At 35.8% G+C, this 21,190-nt stretch overlaps 2 protein-coding genes across 3 annotated transcripts in view; one reads left to right on the top strand and one right to left on the bottom strand.

Moving 5' to 3' along the window:
* The window catches only part of LOC142981188 (high affinity copper uptake protein 1-like), a 51,315-nt gene that overhangs the window by 3,695 nt on the left and 26,430 nt on the right, over positions 1-21,190 (bottom strand). For both annotated transcript variants that reach the window (XM_076126901.1, XM_076126899.1), the window contains exons 2-3: positions 7,282-7,400; positions 950-1,185 (exon numbers count right to left, since the gene is read on the bottom strand). In XM_076126901.1, coding sequence (XP_075983016.1) covers positions 950-1,185; positions 7,282-7,386 — 341 coding nt within the window. In that variant the 5' untranslated portion in view covers positions 7,387-7,400. The remainder of the gene's footprint in view (positions 1-949; positions 1,186-7,281; positions 7,401-21,190) is intronic.
* On the top strand, positions 3,791-5,560 carry LOC142981205 (uncharacterized). The gene is made up of 2 exons (XM_076126933.1): positions 3,791-4,118; positions 4,530-5,560. The coding sequence occupies exons 1-2, from the start codon at positions 4,070-4,072 to the stop codon at positions 5,408-5,410; spliced, it is 930 nt and encodes a 309-aa protein (XP_075983048.1). The 5' UTR covers positions 3,791-4,069; the 3' UTR covers positions 5,411-5,560.

Below are 21,190 nucleotides of genomic sequence, written 5' to 3'. Positions count from 1 at the left end.
AAAATGTGCGTCGTCCTTTCATTGTCACATGTTTCCGGAGGTTCTAAAACTCCCATAACTTTAAAATACTATAAGTATAATACGCTACCTGTCTTCGAAGATGAACTGAGGCTATAACCAGGAATTTTACGACCAAGTGTCTGTATTTTAGTCTTAAGAAATCGAATAATAAAAAAGGTATTGTTAGCCACCTGAAAGTAGTAATTCTCAGTTTCACTTTGTCTTCGTAAAAGATGTAAGATTTCTTAAAATTGCATACTCGCCGGCGAGGACAACAAAGGAAGTCTAAATGTCTATTGTCTAATACTTCAAAACATTTACATTTCACTTCCCCTATAAGTACGAGTATGTACATATATAAAAGCTATAAGTATGTATATAAAAGTGAAAGGTCACTCCCTCACTCATCACGAAATTTCAGAAATAAGTGCCAGAGGTTCAAATATTTTTAGGGCGTAAGTGCTCACAAAGGGAAGGTTCATATTTGACGGAACAGACAAATGTAAAGAAAAACACTTGACCGTTCACACTCAACCAATGATGTGTCGTTGCGAATCTCACACTATTTAGGCTACGCCCGACCCATCTTCCGTCAGATGTGAGTTGAACCGTCTCTAAGACGACAAAGTTGATACTACCCCGGGAAACCTTTCAGCGTGAATCTATACTAATATTATAAAGCTGAAGTGTTTGTTTATTTAATTGTTTGTTTGAACGCGCTAATCTCAGGAACTACTGGACCGATTTGAAAAATTCTTTAAGTGTTAGATAGCCCATTTATCGACGATGGCTATAGGTTATATATCATCACGCTACGACTAATAGGAGCAGAGTAGCAATAAAAAATGTTACAAGAACAGGGAAAATTTTGACCCATTCTCTCTTATGTGACGCAAGCGAAATCGCGTGGGTCAGCTAGTGATAAATAAATTCACAAATCCCAACTTACTTAACAACAGCAGTTCCACCGCAAGGCCCATTGTTCCCGCACTCGCTCTTAGTAATATTGACCCTGGAGTCTCCAGTCGCAGCCGAGGCCCTCGCGTGGAGTGCTTCACGGAAGTACTTCAGACCCTCGTACAGGACTCCAGCGAAGAAGATGGCGACGGCTGACCCGAACAGCTCCAATGCGTTGGTGGTCATCCAGCCGCTGAAGAGGATCTCTTGGCAAACTGACGAGTGGAACTGGAAATGAAAATGTTTGTGTTAAAAATATAGTCAAATAATAAAACATAGTTAGGTAAATAAATATAGTCCTGTATAATAAGATGTATGGATGTGAATGAACGAAGTTTTGTTTTTGGTCTCTGCCTATCTTTGGAAAAAAGGCGTGATTTTATGTTTGTAAATATTTTTCCACACGGCGCGGCGTATTGCACGGCAGTTCGATTGGCGTTGTCATGGCTTTTAAAATTTATTTTCGAATCTATAGTGTTTAAAACATACCTTAGTGATTTCTGAATGTGGTAACAATACACTCAGCCATTTATCTATACTAATATTATGAAGCTGAAGAGTTTGTTTGTTTGTTTTTTTGTTTGTTTGTTTGTTTGAACGCGCTAATCTCATGAACTACTGGTCGGATTTGAAAAATTCTCAGTGTTAGATAGTCCATTTATCGAGGAAGGCTATAAGCTAAATAACATCACGCTACGGTCATTAGAAGCGGAGTAGCAACGAAAAATGTTACAAAAACGGGGAAAACTCTGACTCATTCTCTTAGGTGACCCAAGTAGGTGACGTATACTGTATTTTTAATAATTTTCTATGCTCACTACTTCTTATTTATACTAACCTACTGTGTACTACCTTTTTTCGTTAAAACGCATTGTTTAAACTTTTTAGCGGGGAAATAACCAAAAATATGAAAGGCGCCTTAGTACTTCTCTACATCGCTTTCGGCACGTATTTATTTACTTTAAGGCGTATTATTAAATATTTCAATGTAAGTAACTAATTCAGCCTTACATATTTTTATTTTATATTCCGCTGCAACCTTTGGAAAAGTACATCCAGCAGAACCAATCAATTCAAATAAATAACGGTATTTTAAACAAAAATATATTTTATTAAACAAAAGAATGTTGAAAACAATATGGCGGCAACAACAGCTGTGTTATCCATCCAACAAATAATTGTTTTTCACCGTGAAGGTATGATTCAAATATACCTTTTGATACATTAAGGTACACTATCAGTATAGTATTTCTTTTATGCCATATAAGGACTTTATTCAGATGTTTTGTAGAGTTAGTAAAGTTAGCCGAACTGTTTATTTAAAGAATTTCTCTACTTTCCGAAACAAGACATTTACACTAGAGAGGATCTATCGCAAATCGATGCATTAGATATTAAAATTTATAAGCAACTCTTTCTGCTAAGCCGGCATTTATAAGTCATAATTTTATGAACTCTACAAAAAGTTTTAAGCAATTGTAAATCTTTGTACTATTTTCTAAATCAAGAGCACTGTTGTTTGTTTGTCGTGTGGGTTAGTGGTCAACCTAGTGTCAAAGTTGTTCAAGCCGCCCGAGAGGCCTTTGATATGGCTTAACGACTGTTATCTTAGCAGACAACAGCCGGGACCGACTCTTTACGTGCCCTCCGAAGCACGGAGATATCAAATCAAATACCACTATGCCAGGCCACTCATCTATGGACTGACAAAAGCCAAAAGTTGCTTAACCCGCACATCGTTTACCGACCAGTGAGAGCACAGACCTAGCTACGAGCGCCTCATCAAAAAGCCCTAAAATTTTACTTTACTTGGTGACCAACATATTTAGCCAAAAAATCAAGCCATCACGTTCCTTCACGATTTAAAAACGTATACAAATACAAGTATTGATGTTTATATGTCGTGTTTGTAATGATGTCCGCGTCGCTTCCTCGCATTGTGTTGTCGCCCGGCGTCGCCCGTCATCCACGTAGTACATCAGACAAACGTATGTGACGCACTCCGTGAGAAAGAAACGTTTTGCGACAATCGTTGAAGGTAACGCTTGTGTTTAGAAAGTTAAAAGGTTATTGATTTTACTGTCATATGTCAGTAGTGGCCGACTCACTGGTGAAGTTTTTTAGGGCCCAGGGCTTTTCCATCTCCGCACCAGATGTTCGGCTACCGGGGTGGTTTTTTAGTGGTATCATCACATAACCCAGAATTTCCCCCCCAGGAAATTTGGGCATCCGAAGGGATTTTTAACCCGAAAAAAAAAATAGTGTCCGACTGCTGCGCATGAGGTTTCGTCCCACTCCCGGGTCGGGCAAAGTATTATTTATTTTTTCAGTTTCAGTTACGGCTTGGTTCCAAATGCCGTCGCCTCGTTTAGCTAGAGGTCGCTTTCTATGCGAAGGTTTAGGAAAAGGTGTACGAAATAACCCACATTTCGTTATCCATACTTAAATTATAAATGCGAAAGTAACTCTGTCTGTCTGTCTGTCTGTCTGTCTGTCTGTCTGTCTGCTACTCAATCGCGCCTAAACTACTGAACCAATTTGCATGAAATTTGGTATGGAAATATTTTGATACACGAGAAAGGACATAGGCTATATATCATCACGCTACGACCAAAAGGAGCAGAGTACCAGTAATTAATGTTACAAAAACGGTGAAAAATTTCACTTATTCTCTCTTATTGGACGCAAGCGAAGTTGCGCGGGTCAGCTAGTTTACAATATTTTCCCATGTAATTAGGGAGCGGGTCTACCGCTAATTACTTGGCATGTTACCAAACTCTGGGCTTATATTGAGAAATATTATAATATACGTTCAAAAGTCAATGAACCCAATTTTTTAGTAACAAAAGTATCTTTCTGTGAAAGTTCCCATGAGTCATCAAGTTTTATAATCTGGATTTTCCCGAGGATTATGTAATTCTTATTTTTTTAAGCAAAACGGTGAAGTCATTGGGATTTTGAGCGATAAGTTGACCTGCAAGAAGTTATCAGTCAGGGGTGATTAGTTAAACAGCAAATAAAAGTGATTAGGTATCTAAGTGCAGATCACTTCGTCCTATAAAAGCTATGTACAGCTCGGGACTGTCAGTCTTCATTTGTTCATTGCAGCATCATGTTCAGTAAAGATTGTGTAGTGCTAATTGCTCTTATTGCAACTTCATGTAAGTAGAAAACAATATTTTGTAAATTATGTTTGACTGTGAAGTAGCTCACGAACCCTAACTTGATTAGTGCGGAGGCCTAGACGGTCTTCTCCCTCATTTCGGAATAAACTATAAAAATATGTGTTTGGAACACATATTTATATACTATTTATATATACAAACAATGTCCCTAATCACTGCATAGTATAAAGCAAAGTCGCTTCTCACGTCTGTCCCCTATGTCTGTATGTATGTATGCTTAGATCTTTAAAACTATAGATCGGATTATGATGCCGTTTTTGAAATAGACAGGGTGATTCAAATAAAGGTTAAGGCATTTTTTGTAAAATAACTTTTTAAATCTGGTGAGAGTGAGGCGGGTCGCTAGTTTGTTAATAAATTGTAAAAAATATATTATCATCTTTACAGTGGTTCAATGGTCTTCATCTCAAGTTGTGTCATCAGTCACAAGTACTACCGACGACACAGATTTAACAGACTTCCCATGTGGATCGGTAGGCGAGGCGAGTATTTCCCTCAGTGATTATGTTTTCGCCGAAATAGCAAGCCGTTGCAAGATAAAAGCAGGCAACATTACACTAACTAACATTTTTATACCAACCGGCGATTGTGTATTGGAACTGGAGGCGGACGATATCACTCTAACAAGAATTACCTTCGATGGAGACAACCATCGTCAAAAGTTTCTCGGACACAGAATATCGTTAATTGAAAACATATATCAAGTAGGTGAACTAAATCAGAAGCTCATCGGAAAGAATATAGACTTTGTAGATAACATACTTTCAGGTGATAAGCAAACCTTGGAAAAGATAGGAGTCCATATAAATGTACAGAGAAACATGTACGATGGAGACGAACAGAATCACATTATTAAAGGAATGAGTGCTAACGCGCTTCGATTACAATATCTGCAGAACTTGCCTGATGAAGGATTCCCTTCAGATAGTAACACGGTGGTCTCACTCGCGAACACTTACAGAGGCAGACAACAGAAACATAACACGGAAGCTACTCACGTCATGATGCAACAGAACATATTCGATGGTTATGGGCAAAGTCACGTTCTAAAAGCAGGCACTTTTCGACAGGAAACTGGCATTTATCGTGGCCAGAGACAAAGTCATAATGCTACTGTTGTTGTAGGGATCACAGAGGAGAGATGTATCTACGATGGATCTCCACAAACTCATACTATTACGACTGCAGAAATCGTACGATCTGGGAACATTTATGTCGGAGGACAACAATATTTTGATATAAACGCAGATAGTACCAGAACTTATTAAAAAAATATGGCAAAAGGCTCCTTATTACATAGGACTAACATTGATTCGCTCTGGTCTCTGCCAACTCCCATAGGAGTGGCGAGATTTTATGTAACTAACATTGTATTTTATACACCTCTGCTTACAACACAATACTGCTGATAACACGGGTGATAATATATTATGTATGTATCTAGTCAATTTAATAAAGTATAATATATTGTGTTTCGCTTCGAGCGGTCCGCGCCGCGGGGTTGTCTTGTATTCAAAAGATTTGTAACTTGAACAATAAAAATTGAGATGATTATAATATTTAAATTTAAACTATTATATTTTTTTATTTCATCTCATTTAACGTGAATATCAACTGAAAATATTTTCAGAATTTAGCTATATCTATCACAAGTATCACATACTGATACTATGATAAGTAGATGGGTAAATATCAATTCACAATTAATAAAACCTAGTCATTATTCTTGCCTTGACCCTGGATAAAGACTTTAGATACTTTTTACCGCTGAAATCTTTTTTTGGGGCGAAATCGTGTTCGGAATTTAGTAAATCTATATAAATGAAAATGAATCACCGGAATGTATGTACGCGCATAAATAGGATAATTCGTTTTATAATATGTTTATAAGGTTTGTATGGGATCCTGGGATCAAAAATCCCACAGGAATGGCATCAACGGGATAAAATTGTTCTGTACCCGGAGGAAGACGGACCAGATCACTAGTCATAAAATAAATAATACTTTTTCCTCATCAACTTCCAAAAACCCCTTCCGAAGTAAACCTCAAGTGATTTCCGTTAGCATAGACGATTGTACAATCAATGGGAAAGAGTTGAGACCACAGACCGCCACTGATAACAGCGCTACTATCACGCTGATAACGACTCTGATAACAGGTTTTGACCACCACAAATTACTTTGTAGTTTGGACGGTGACTGTAGTGCAGTGGTGCGATGATCGTTATTATATTTATATCATTAGGTTCTCGGTTTGATTCCTTTGAGAGATTAAATGTCGTTAGTTCTGTAAAAACAAATGATTGTGTGTGTGAATAACTTCTACAAACGGACACGAATTTCTTGATCACACTTTACCTATATGTGTAATGCGTGGTAATCGAACACGCAATGTCCGGACGCAGTGGTAACGGCGCGATGACCATTCTAACCACTGCACCCACGGAAGTCGTAATTCAAGTAAACAAAATAAAGTCTTTATGCGACCACCCATCTATTGACTGACCTTGCCAAAAGTAGCTTAACGCTGCATTACGAAGCAGAAAACACACGTTATTTTACAAGTATCCTATCCTTATACATAGGAACCTTATATTACCTACATTACCTATGTTTATTTACAAAATAATCAAATTTTGTTTATAGTTCTTATCGAGCCGCTATCACTTAGGTAAACGATCAATATTTGTTATTTCTATATAAATATTATGATTATTACTCAATATTTTGTCACTTCACTGATAGCTGAGTTTGAAGACGATTTGACATAAAAGCAAACAGTTTCGGATTGGAAATTGATAGGAAATAGATAAAATCGTACAATTTTCTTCGCTATCCTGTTTTAAAAAGCAAGCAACTGTTTAAAGCCTTTCCATTTCGGACGCAAAGTACAACCAAGAACTGAAACAACTTTTTGTGGATGGAAAAAATAATTGTTCCGTGTGGGAATCGAATCCACGCTACCCAATGGTAGTGGCGTAGCGACCTTAACCACAGCGTATGTTACTTTTTACGATATGCTTTCAGCAAAAACCGGCTAGAAATCGCATCTAGGTTTATTTTATTATAATGTCACTGAACTAACTCTAAAAATAAAGAGTCTATCTTTGAGAAGTACAAACGTATGCTGAATACTAACCACCATAGCATGTCCGTGCCCGTGACCACATGCGTCGCCCATGTCGTGGTCTCCGTGGTCCATGTCTCCGTGGCTCATGTCTCCGTGGTGGTGGGAGTGGTCCATTGTGTACTGCTACCCTGAAAAGAGAAGATTTCGTTGTTATTAAATAGGATCTTATAGCATTAATTATGTCTTTGGTCGAAACTTTTTCTTAGATTTATAAATCAATAATATTTTTCGATTTAAATACCAGGTATCTAGGTCTTGCAATTGTACAGTCGCGGGTTCGAATCCCATCCATTGCATTTCGTAAGCGCATTAAAACAACCATTTGGGCTTAGTTGGTGGAGTTAACAAGAGTGATTTTGTATCTTACGTTAATAGTATTCTTTTTAAACATTATGAATGTCTACGTCTTTTAGTATAACGAGTAAATTTGTTTATATTTGTACAATAACTTGTACTGGTAAAAATTCGCTATAATTATAAATCACGACAAAAATTAGTCACCTGCTAATCCTTCTATGTTATGTATTAACATAATAGCTGGTAAAATATTTTATATGCCTGCAATATTTAGAATCTTTTATCAATCTTTTCACGGCCGAAGTCCCGGCAGTGGCTAGTATTTTAATATTTATGATTAAAATAGAACACGACTTCACGCGAACACGCATTTTACCTTTAAATGTCTAACGTTTCGGCGCAGGTTGCACTCGCCGTGGTCGTAATAATACTAATGACGCGACAATTACAACTATTATTGGTAGTTACAATATTTCTACTGTAATTTACTAAAGAATACAATGTATTTCATTCATTATGACGTCACAATGACACAAACAAAAACAAAAAACAGTTACATTTTCACTGTACGTGTAATTTTCCTCGAGTTTCCACACATGTGCATACTATTACCATAATCTATGAATACGTAATGTTATAGTCAATTGCATTCGGCAGTTAACTATTAGTGAGTTAAGTAATGTTTTGTGAGGCTTGTCCAAAGAGAGGTGACCGTTTGAGTATGCTCTTGAGATACCTTTTATAATTTCAATATTAATATTGTTTGTGTGTGTGCGTGTTTACTTATAACTTTAATTTCTCGGTAGTTAACTTAAACCCGATGACTTTTCCAAATTGATACTGGATTACCCACTAACCACAAGTAAATAAACTTTCTACCCATTTCCACTTTACAAATAAGTATTGTTTTGTAGGTATTTTCCCGGTGTTTTCACGTTTAAGGAAAATAGCGTGAAAATCACGCACATCTGTGCATATGCTAATAGTAATTTACTAATTATACTTGCCGGATTTCTCTGTTTAAAGATATCTAAGTTTTCCCTAATTACGACACCCACACTGCTTCCCTTTTCACATATATATTTACATAAAATCAAGCCATAGGTAGGCAGAGACCACATAACAAAACTTGGTACGATCCTTACAAACTTCCCTTGCCTCATTCACATCCATACATGTTGTCTTTCAGGACCACCAGTTACGATAACTACACACCAGATCTTTTTGCAAGACATCACCGATACGATCTTATTATCATAACTATTTATTACTTTAGCAAACACTTAGTTTCCTAATAAGTCCTATTCCTAATAAAAAAAAATGTAACCCATTAATGGCCTACTGGCGTTAAGCCTTGAGTCCACCTTGCATACAGTTCCTAAAGGTATGCAAACTTTAAGAACTGTTCTAAAGAAACATGCAAGGTACATATAAAGTTAATAAATATTTTTAAAAATATATTAAAAAATATATTATTTAGGTTATCTATACACTTCTAATACAATCAGTCCTCATATTATCGATAAGTCATACATACTGTATTTACTTAACTAGTCATTGTTATAGAATATACTAAGTATCACAATAATATACGATTTATTTCAACATTTAGTCAATACAGCTGTAAATTAAATACGGTTCTAAAATGACAGAAAAACAAGTACATTGTTTAAATAACACAAAGGAAGAAATAAGCGTTATTTTATTGGAAAAATACGTTACTTTTCAGTGTTTTGCAGGATTGTTTTGTTATTTCCCTTATCGCGAAATATGCGTGAAATAAAACAGCTGTTGCAATGTAAATGTTGTTTTTTTACATTATCAAGGAAAATTTAAAAAAAATTTTGTTTGAATTAATAAGTTAGTCATGAATCTATCTATCGATGTGTATAATTATATAGGTAAACAAAACAGAAAGATGGTTTTTATATGACTCTCAAAAAGCATCATGACAGAAGAAGATTTTCCTCGTTGCCTGGCAACGGAGATGCGGTGGGCCAGAAAGAGTCCAACCTTTTGGTCATGAGTAGCGTCATTATTCTGCTAAGAAAGTAAAATCAAGCATATCTTAAATCGCTATTGGACGCTAGGTTTATATAATTCCTTCACAATTAATGTTCATATAGATTGTGCCTTCTTTTTTTTTTTTTTTTCGTGGGGAAATGCGTTACGCATACCCTGCGCCCTGGGTGGAGCACAGGGTTATGTGGGACTCTCCCACCAGAGGGTTGGGCATACACCACTAAAACCCCACGAGTGCCTGCCTGTTCCGCGTGTGTGACGTGCGACGGGATAACTGCTTGCGCTTAGAACCGCAAGTCGCACGCCACGCGGTTGCCCCTTCCACGGGGGCTCTTCCTAGGCCAACTGGCCCGATGGACCGGACACTACGGCCATCGGCCTGCCTTGGAGTCTCACCTCCAAGTTGGCAACGGACGCCCAGTCCGCTGCCAGAGACCCAATTTAGGGTGGGCGACGATTATGCGCCACTCTCCTTCGCCCGACGCGACGTTGACGCCTCGGGTCTGCGTCAAGTCAGGTCCTATCGCGGCAACCAGCGCGCCGCGCTCCGTCGCCCAAGCCGGACACTCGGCCAATGTGTGGGCGGCCGTATCTTCAATATGCCCGCAGTGGTGGCATGCTGGGGAAGGCTCTCTCCTTGCGACTTTAAATAGGTATCGGCCGAAGCAGCCGTGGCCCGTCAGAGTCTGCGTCAGACGGTACGTAACTGTTCCATGACGTCTGTTCAACCATTCCTCGAGGACCGGTTGATATAGATTGTGCCTGGTAATAAGTTTATTTTTATTTAGCCTGCGTCGGTATCCTGTTACTGGGTAAACACCTCTTTCACATATAAGAGAAAAAACATATTAGGAAATTGTGTTAAAATTCTTCATTTACCTTTAAACTAAACAGTATTGTTACCGTTATTTTTTCTATTTGAATCGGTTATTTACCAAAGGGAATAAGTCAAGCACACCTAATTTTACAGGAAGTAAAAAAATATGTTTATTGAAAAAATACTTTTGGTAGGTTTTATATTTTCACCCAGGGTGCAGGTGTATGCTTAATGCATTAGCAACGATAAAAAAAAGGTATATTATATTTTTATTTATAAAGATAGTTGTAATCTATAGAGGAATAGCCATACAATTTTTTTTTTCTTTTTGTCTATTTTGAATAGATATATGCTTATTTAAATTTGCTTGACTTATTCCTTTTGGTATCACTTATTCCCTTTGGTAAATAACCGATTCATTTCACTTATTATAATGCAGTACAACATGATCTAATCCGCGCTACAAGTGCCTACATCTTGCACAAGCTGAGCTTTCACCGGCGCAGGCGCAGGGTGCGTTGTGCAACGGCACCGAGCAGTGCGGCCTTGACTCCGATAGACACTATGTACTTCCGAACTGAGATACACATCTTTGGTTTCTTATTTATAAAATTACTAGCTGCTACTAGCAAGGAACATTATAAAAAAAAAGAATTAGCCGTTTTTATATCTACATTTTTAGTCATAGAAAGAGTATTCTTAGGAGTGTTCTGTTCTAGGATAGGGCTCTAGCTCAAATAACATCTCTCATTAACATCTAACCATGTAGTAGGTACTCGAGTAATGCTTGAAATATTTGTGACCTTCAAGACTAAGGCACTTAACTCCTTCATCTAAAATCCTAAATAGTCGAAGAGTCAATCTCAGACCCCCGTTCCCCAACCTAATTTATCTGCTCAACAAACTTGATGGATATATAATCAACCTTAACATTTTTAAACTATCTCGTACACAAAAGCGTACATGTATAATATTACATTGCTAGCGAGTGTTTGAAACGCGTTGAAGACTTATTATTTCCCGACGTTTTGGCCGAATCGCAAGGGGTTTTGATCGCGGTCTAATTCTGTAGTATTACTTATTTACCTTATAACAGGAAAAATGCCAGACAAGATGTCGGCAGCTGCATTAAATCAGAAAAGAATCTGCTGTCCTTATTAATATGTATAACGTACGATTATGTGCATTGATTATGACGACACAGTTATGTCAGATATCTCACACTGATTAGAAATAACTATATTATTGGTGTTTTATGTAGTTTATCCATACTAATATTATAAATGCGAAAGTAACTCTGTCTGTCCGTCTGCTACTCAATCACGCTTAAACTACTAAACCAATTTGCATGAAATTTGATATGGAGGTATTTTGATACCCGAGAAAGGACATAGGCTATATATCATCACGCTACGACCAAATGTAGCAGAGTACCAGTAATTAATGTTACAAAAACGGGGAAAAATTTCACCCATTCTCTCTTATTGGACGCAAGCGAAGTTGCGCGGGTCAGCTAGTTTGATATATTTTTATTTATTTAAGGCTATTTTTAAGCCTGCATGTTACGTGGGTGTTCTATAAAAGTACTGCCAAAATAGTTCTTACGGAGCTCCGTAGCTGCGCTAAATAGATTTACGTGTAAAATGTTTCGATAACTAGCCGGCTGTAAGTAGTCGATAGTAGTAGAGAATCGAGCTGTAGTTTGTATAAAGTCACTTCGGATATTACACAACACCGATCATCAAATCAACATATTACATGAATGTTCATTGTCTCTTTTAGAAACTTGTATATTACGTATAGTTACATTGCGAGGTCACACTATGTATAGCTGTATTATGTACACGATTAGACAATAAAAGTTTAATTGATTTATCCATTAATTAATAGTTTCCGAACTTAATTTTGAATTTTAATTGTTAAATTGAGGAATTATCTGAGTGAAGAGTGCTGTGGATCATGATATCTGTTGGTTAATGATTCTATATCTGTTCGATATAAAGCCAAATAAAAAAGCCTTTATCCCCTGTTTCAGAGTGGTAGTTTATATATTCTATAGCGATTAAACTCATATAAAAGAAAACACTATTGAATAGATAAACTGCCGCTAAAAATACTCAGAAACCGGGCATTAATAAACTAACTAGCTCTGGTATCGTTCATTGGAATCAATGAAAAGTAGTATTTTTAAGACTGTTCATTTGTTTTACCTGCTTATGCCAGAAACACTCTGATTGAAATAAAATCACTATTGGGATCTAAATTAGCCTGAGATGATTTAAGGTATCCTTATGCAGAATTATGGCGAAAGTAAAAGTTTACTTTTCAAAAATGCATTGCCAGTCTTTCTGTGTCGTCATATTTGACCTATTATTATAACAAAACAGTATTGTAAAAAACGTAATCAAAAGACGTCAATATCGGGGTTTTACCTGTTCCCATAAGATGTAGGTATGCAGGTAATCTAACGTTTTCCTTGTGCAGTAGGTAATATCTCTCATAATCGAGGCAAGATGCCTAACTCAGCTACGTAACGTCGATGTAGAAACACTTGTTTATACTAAGTATAATTATTTTTATTTTAATACATATATGGTCATTTGTATGTGTATTTTCTTTAAAGTGAATAATGCTATAAAACAAAACTAATGGACGTAAGTGTTTGTAATATGTATACAGATCTTTTTTTATTTTTTTTTGAATAAGACGTCTCCCGCACTAATAATTGCTCTTGTGTCGGGGGTCTTTTTACAAACATACAAACAAAAACACAAAGTTCAACCAGCCTCGAAACAATTATGGATCACACAAATAATGGTTCCGTGTAGGAATCGAACCTCCCGACGCACTAGTAGTGGAGTGGCGACTCCTTTAAACCACTGCGAAACGGAGATCTACTCTAAAGGTCGAGATAAATTGTTTTTAAAGTTGAAAGTTTATCATTATTTACTTCTAACTACATAAAATATTCAACGAAGATTAAGATATTACTAGTTACTATACTATCTGGGGTCAAATAGTAGTATAAAAAATGATTGTAGCAATTTTAAAACGTAATTTACGAAACTAAACGCAGCGGTAGTTTATCTATTCAATAGTGTCAAAACTCATATAAAAAAAACGCTTTTGAATACGTAGATTAAACTACCATTAAATTTACTCAGAAACCGGGGGTCTGTTTCCTACAATGACGGTAAATGTCGCCAAAAATACTGCAATTTTAAAGGAGAATGGGCAAATAGTATGGAGCCTGGGCGATCCGCGGCCAAACTTGATTTTGTTTTTTTTTAATGTAGTTTGGTCCTATAATTACTGTGTAGAAGTTTTATTGCCGCGACGCACTTATATGACGAATAAAATACATTTTTGTTTTGGAGCACATTTAATAGTATAAAAACATATTTTGGCTTATATTCAGAGATTAAATAAAAATAAATATTTCTTATACTGCATACAAAATATATAGACATTATTAATATTCGAACAATCATAGCAAGTAAATATACAAATATCGTAAGAAGTAAACATCTTGCTCTTCTATAACATATTCACTGAGACGACTTATCTGTTGTTCATGACCTTCTTCTTATTAGAAGAAGCCTGTCTTGAATGTTCAGCTCAATAACGAGGCGTTCATAGCCAGTTGCGCTCACTGGTCGGTATACGATCTGTGGGTTAAGCAGCCGTTGGCGCGGTCATTCTATAGATAGGTGACCGCATAGTGGTATTTGAACTGAGCGTCTCCGTTCTTCGGAGGGCACGTAAAAAGTCGGTCCCGGTTGTTGTCAAGTAAGATAACAGTCGTTAAGCCGTGTCAAAGGCCTTTCGGGTGGCTTGAACAACTTTGACACTAGGTTAACCATATAATAAATAGATAGATAGCATACTAACTACGAGCTTACTTCACTTCATACCTACATCATCATCATCTTCTGACAGATTAGGAAAATCGTCGAAAAAAGGCTGATCGCCGGTGATACGTTGGAATGCTGCTCTTTGTCTACTCATATTGTTACGGTTGTTATGTTGATGGCATTGCAATCGTTATAAGAAGATGTAACGTAATTACACAACGTTAAATGCATTACAGACACGAAATAAACGTTATTATGTTCTATGAAATTCTATTATATTTACATGTAAATATATTGTTCCCTAAAAGGATTGCAGCGAAACGTTCTTAGTAAAACTTGTTCCTAGTTATCATTACTTTAATTTGACACTACTTTCATTAATGGCCGCCGACCGCCCAGAAGTGCCCATTCTCCTTTAACTACCAAATTTTTTTCTGCATTTACTCATCAAATTGTACGTAAAAATCACACAGTTTAGATTCAATAGCGACTATTGCTGGTTTACAACGATAAACTTGTAAATTGCTTTTGCTCGCTATTTCAGTTATTTATATATTTACATCATACATAACAGTGAGTGACGAGTGTTATCGTGATTTTGGACGCTAACGAGCTGGAACGTGGTTAGTAAATAAAATCGTTTCACACTTATTTTGTAGGTATATTTTTATATTAACTAGTAGATCTGTCAAACGTTGTGCCAACCAAAGCAGAAATAATAATGTAATATTTCGTATTACGGACTCAACTCTCAGAGCCTGACGGCGGCATCGTTCTTATTTTATATCTTCTTGGATAATCATAACTCTACGTTCTGCGTTACAAAATCTCTAATTCATTATACATTCTAGCCTTTTTCACAAATCAGACTGAGTTTTAGTAAAAACTAGTTGAAAAACAGTCAGTAATCTTCAAAACAGCAACCAATTCCTGGATATTTTATAATTTAAATAGCAGTTAATATCAAAATGAGATTGATTGGACTCTCAAAAAATTTCAAAAACATTTTTGACAGAGCTTTTTCCAAAATGAAATTTAGATTGGAGTTACTTTTATCACAAAAATAGGACCTTTATCGCTTTGTAAACTTTTACTTCTTTGTGGACAGTATTCATTCTGCACTCTCTGCCCACCCCCATGGGGTCAAGGCGTGACTTTATGTACATTTTATACTCAGTTGAGTGTTAGTATATCTCGGGTCTGAGTTAGAACAATCAGTTGAAGTGCAAGTCAAGGCCGCAGTGACAGCGAGAGATAAATGCTACTATCTTATGGACCTTGGCGTGTAGCGGGTTTCTATTGTAGCGACTTTTTAGTATGGCAAATATTTATGCGAGGAAGAATGAATTAAGGTTTTACTGCTATCTTATTACGGGAGACGACCCTTGCCTTATAGTGGGATATTAATGGGTTCAATTTATTGTTGTTAATGTTTATGATTTAAAGTTATTTTTTGTTTTTATATTATGGTCTAGTGTCGTCGAAAGATCGACGTATTGTCTTAGATTATTCGCAAATTATAATACTGAAAAGGTTTTAGATCAGTTGTTCTTTATGTAATTCATACTTTATGTATAAATACGTGTAGCTAAGGCAGTGTTGGACCTAGGAATTGGTTTGGAAAAACCTTAATGTTTGGCTGAGAGGGATCTGCTTAAAAATTTAAAATATTTGACTCTCATCAACGTTCGAAAACTACCAAAGGCCTATTTTTTTGTTACCCTTGATTTACTAATGATCAGACTCTGTTGAAGCAAACTAAACTTAAGAAGTACAGACTAATATAATCCATAAATAAACATGCTATTTTACTTTATTCCACGCTGTCAGTATAACCACACCCTCCCCGGATACATGCAATTGTCTCGGGCCGCGATCCCTCTACATACAAACATACATACATACATACATACACGTATATACTGGTAGACTAGACGGTACAATTGAAAGGCTAGCCTCTAGGAAACAAGCACTGATTGTTATCTCACCACGAGCTGAGAGTTGAGGCTTGAAGTAAATTTAGAAATAATGTGCGAATTTTGTGCTTGATTACAAATGTTTGAAATCTGTCAGAGATGGTTTATAATTATGCGTTTGTTATAAAAATAGAGTTTTAATTACTAGTTTCTGCCTGCTACTTCGGCCGGATAAAAATATTTCCTTTGGTAAAACGTATTCTATGTGTCCATGTCCGCGTGAAAGCATATGTCTTGGTAAAAAGTATTCTATGTGTCAAACTAAAGTCCGAGGTTTGTTTGTTTCGTTTCGTTTTGTTTGTTGTAGTTTTCGAGTAACAAATATTTGTAAAAATAAGGAAATGTTTCTTTTTGAATGAACATGAGACTAACTAACATGCATTCTTATATGTTACTATCTCAGGATACAGACAATATAAAAACAAGGATAAACATTAAGGTAATGTTAACCTGATGAGACATCTAGTAGAAGAAAATCAGTGCAGTTAGTTTCTCCCGTTTTCCTTTACTTTAACTAAACAGCTCACGGGAAGTGTCTAGTTTATATAAAACGGGGGATAATCCCTGCGTCCCTGACTCACGGGGACTTTACAAACAAACAAATTACTTGCGAAGAGATTTGATCACGTAATTGCTCTATTCTCTATTACTTTGATTTAAAAGGGGATGAGTAATCCTATGTCACCTAGTAAAGATATTAGTTTAATAAAATCTGTATTTTTATATGCCATATACGTTCTATGTAAAGGTGTTAGTAACATGTATCATATAATTTTAAAACACTTGCCCGCGACTCCGTGTGGACTATATTTCTATAAGGCCTACGCTCTGGCTAAGTCCGTTTTGAGGACAAAAAATAAAATAGTTAAAGTAAATATTTTGTATTTAATTTAATTAGCAGTTTTAATTACTTATTTAAAAAACTTTAAACACAAGATTGATTGAAAAAAATATCACCTTTTTACCTCTTCAAAATGATTTCCTATTACTCAACCATTTTATAAAACAATCATCTTTTAACCACGTAACCGGGCATTTTTTGTTAAAGACAATAACGTCAATCATGAGTCGGTGAGTCGGTTCAAGTCGGTTCAAGTCTTTTGAGTCAACAACAAATATATTTCCCGTTCAATGACATAACAACTGTCGAACGGAAGTCGCTTCCGATGCTAGTTTTTACTGAGAAATTATCTTGCAGACTGGGAACAAATACAATTTGCATTTTAATATACGCTAGTGATATTTATCCATTTTTATATCCTACTAATATTATAAATGCGATAGTTTGTGAGGATGGATAGATGTACCTAAGTTTGTCAGTCTCACAAAAAAACTACAAGACGGAATTTAATACAATTTGATACACAGATAGTTTAAAACCTAAATTACACATAGGATACTTATTACCCCGAGAAATTCTTTCGCCGGCGAATCTGCGGGCAGATTTTAGTAATTTATAAACTTTATTATATTATCAATCTTACTTAAAGTTTCGATAGATGTTTGTAACTCAAATACACGAAAACTACTGAACGAATTTTGATGAAACTTGGTACCTGTACCTACACACATTTCCTATCTTTTCATCGCTTACATAGGCAGTTAAAAATTACAGTAAAAATGTAAGCTAAACAAACATTTACACGGTTCTTTTACAGGCAAAGGCTTTTAAAAGCGACTTGTTTTATACTCTCCTTTGCGTTATTATACTGACTTATCTATTATCTAATAATAAAAGAGATCATTTATTTATTTCGACAAAAGGAACTGCATTCACAAACATGTATGAATAAGTTTGTATACATACAACAAAACAGCAGTATAAAGGTGTCAGTTCCGTGTTCTATTCCCATAGGAACAAACTAAACCTACGTCAAACTTATACATAGATAGGTACTAGAATAGTGTTATATACAATAACAGGTTAAATAAGAACACAATAGGTCGAACACGTTTGAACACACCGCGTGCGCGCATCCTTGACAATGCACACACACACACACACATGTTCAGTAATTAGTTGATTAATTATTATTGCAGGTACAGGTTAAGGCTTTGTTATTTGAAATGAACTAAAGTTAGGGCGAAAAATTGTACGCTTAACGAGAATGGATACGGTTTTATCCAGTTAACTTAGTAGCAGATAGGGTAAACTTTTGACTGATTTTTTTCACGGAGTTTGAAAAAGATCTTGGTTGTAATTGGTTGCAATTATTATTCTCGTTTACCAACGCTTTCTAGTAATTAAAATGTGCAAACGACTTAGCTAAGCGCTAGTAAAGGACTTTAACCATTCAGAAAAAGAAAAATTCAGGTCCTATGACGTGATTTAAGAAACTCCCAATAGTCAAACAAAATGCTGTTTCCTCGGGCCTGTCTGTTATAATACTCAGTATATCATGGTATGTCAAGGTGACATTCCTAACCATATGAAATCAAAATCTGAGACGTAATTCTCAAATATTTGTATAAGTTTCGCTCAGTTTCCCTCCGCTGGCGGTACTAGTGGCAATATTATTGTTTAATACATACCTACACTACCTGCACATACTACATAAGTATAGCTAAGTATATACAGGTATGTGTTGTACCGTAACGTTGATCACCTTGAACAAGATGCGCGCATTGCTTTGAAGTTTTTGAGAGTTACAACTTTATCTAGTAGTTCTTTACTTTATTAAAAGTTAAGAGAATACTATTGTGTAGTAAATATTGTCTTATTTTTATGTTAAATCTTACTATATACAATAACTCAAAGGTGACTGACTAACATAGTACCATGGGTCGGGACGTCGTGGGTTCGATTTCTATACGAAACAATTATTTATGCGATCCACAAATAAGTTTCTGGGTCTGGTTGTACTTTGTGTCTGTTGCTTGTATAAGTATTTGTCATCAAAGTCCCCGCGTCTCTAGAGCAATTCTTATACCCGGTTTTTGAAGTACATTTAGCGGTAGTTTATCTAATCAAACGCGTTTAAATTCATTTAAAAAAACGCTATTAAATAGATAAACTAGCGCTAAATGTACCGGGAGTGAGTGCGGGAGTTGTCTTTATTGAAAAGAAAGAAACGAAAAATAATTCCGTCTCCTTAGTGTTACAAGTTGTTATAAAACATGAATGAGTGCTGTTATCTCGTACTTTCCTAACAGAGCGTGACAGCTATCCAGCTAAGACTTGGAGCAATCGACTGTGAATCCTGAAGACCTGTACAGTTACTTGTAACAAAAGGGAAATTACTTTGTAGGCGTGATGTGTTGTAAAGCAATGTTTTAAATGTTCTTTGGATGCCTGCTTGTTTCTACTACTACTAACTGCTTAATTGACTGTAATCTTGTATGGTTGTGGACTTTATGAATGTAAAAGTAAAACAAAACCAATATTAGGTCTCACATATAACGCTAATCCCAGGAACTACTGGTGCGAATTGAAATAATATTTAATGTTGTATAGTCTATTTATTGATGAAGGCTAAAGGCTATATAACATCTACGACCAACAGGAGCAGAGTACCAGTAAAAATATTACAGAAACGGGGAAAAATGTGACCCATTCTCTCTTATGTGTCGCAAGCGAAGTTGCGCGGGCTGCAAATTCCCGATAAACAGGGTTTTTATTTACAACTAGCTGACCCGCGCAACTTCGCTTGCGTCACATAAGAGAATCATAATTTTCCCCGTTTTTGTAACATTTTTCACTGGTACTCTGCTCCTATTGATCGTAGCGTGATGATATATAATCTATAGCCTTCCTCGATAAATGGGCTATCTAACATTGAAAGAATTTTTCAAATCGGACCCGTAGTTTCCGAGATTAGCGCGTTCAAACAAACAAACAAACAAACAAACAAACAAACTCTTCAGCTTTATAATATTAGTATAGATTATAATATTAGTATAGATTAACAAATGCATGGCTTTGAATTCGGGCATTAAGCGAACTCCGTGTTACTATTAAGTTTTTATCAATTTACGACTACAGTGATTTCCATTGCCATTATTACTTATTCCGAAGTGGTGAAACCGACCCATCTTGCTACATGTCAAAATAAGGCAATCTGCAATAAAGCCTAAAGATTCAGCCTTTAGTCACAGTCTAGAATATAAATTACCTACTTCTGAACGGGTGCAATACCTGTGTCGTTATCAAATGATTCGATCAATCATCTCAAGCCGTGAAATTAAAGCAATATTACTTAGACCGTATTCATTTACGAAACGGTATTAAAGGATCGGAAAACGTGGTCTTATATACTTGTGGTTCTGTATAACGATTAACAGACTATAAGGTCGAGTTTCGGAAGTATGACATTTAAATTGTACTTGATAATTCGTTCCTAAGGAACACGCTAGGGGCGCTGTTCTATTTTTCATAGAATGTTTATAACTAAAATTTTCGATAGCTATTCAGTTGTTGATTGTCGATAGTAGTAGCAACATACTCTACATACATATTCTACATTATGTTCAGTTTTTTTAATTTTCGAAAAAGTTTTTTTTTTATTAACCTTTGAATGATATTCGATTAAAATAAATGGTTTATGATATTGTTTTTTTAACACTGAGCTTTAAAAATAAAACTAAAACAGTTACATCAAGTAGGTAACTCACAGAAATTCAATTACAAATATCGAGTTATACTCTTTTTTCTATATAATTTAATTCTAAGCCGAATAAAATCAATTTAGTTAGTATGATTGTCATCGTCACGGGTGTTACGGCGTGTTGGTTAACTGTCGGTCAACCGTCGGTCAGCTGTCGGTCAACTAAGTAGGTAATACAAGGTCAGTTGTCATGAGTGAAAGTTATTTTATTGGTAGAATATTAAACGTGATTCTTATGTGCATTTATGGATAGGAAGCAAATGTTGGTAGATTATTAATTTTGAATATTGAAAAACTAGGAATTAGGTATACATACATAATATTTCTTCTGTTATATATAACCGAAAG

The sequence above is a fragment of the Anticarsia gemmatalis genome, chromosome 19, assembly GCF_050436995.1.
Source record: "Anticarsia gemmatalis isolate Benzon Research Colony breed Stoneville strain chromosome 19, ilAntGemm2 primary, whole genome shotgun sequence".
NCBI classification, from domain to species: domain Eukaryota; kingdom Metazoa; phylum Arthropoda; class Insecta; order Lepidoptera; family Erebidae; genus Anticarsia; species Anticarsia gemmatalis.
The sequence above is the reverse complement of the archived record's forward strand: the minus strand, read 5'-3'. Positions and strand labels throughout refer to the sequence as shown.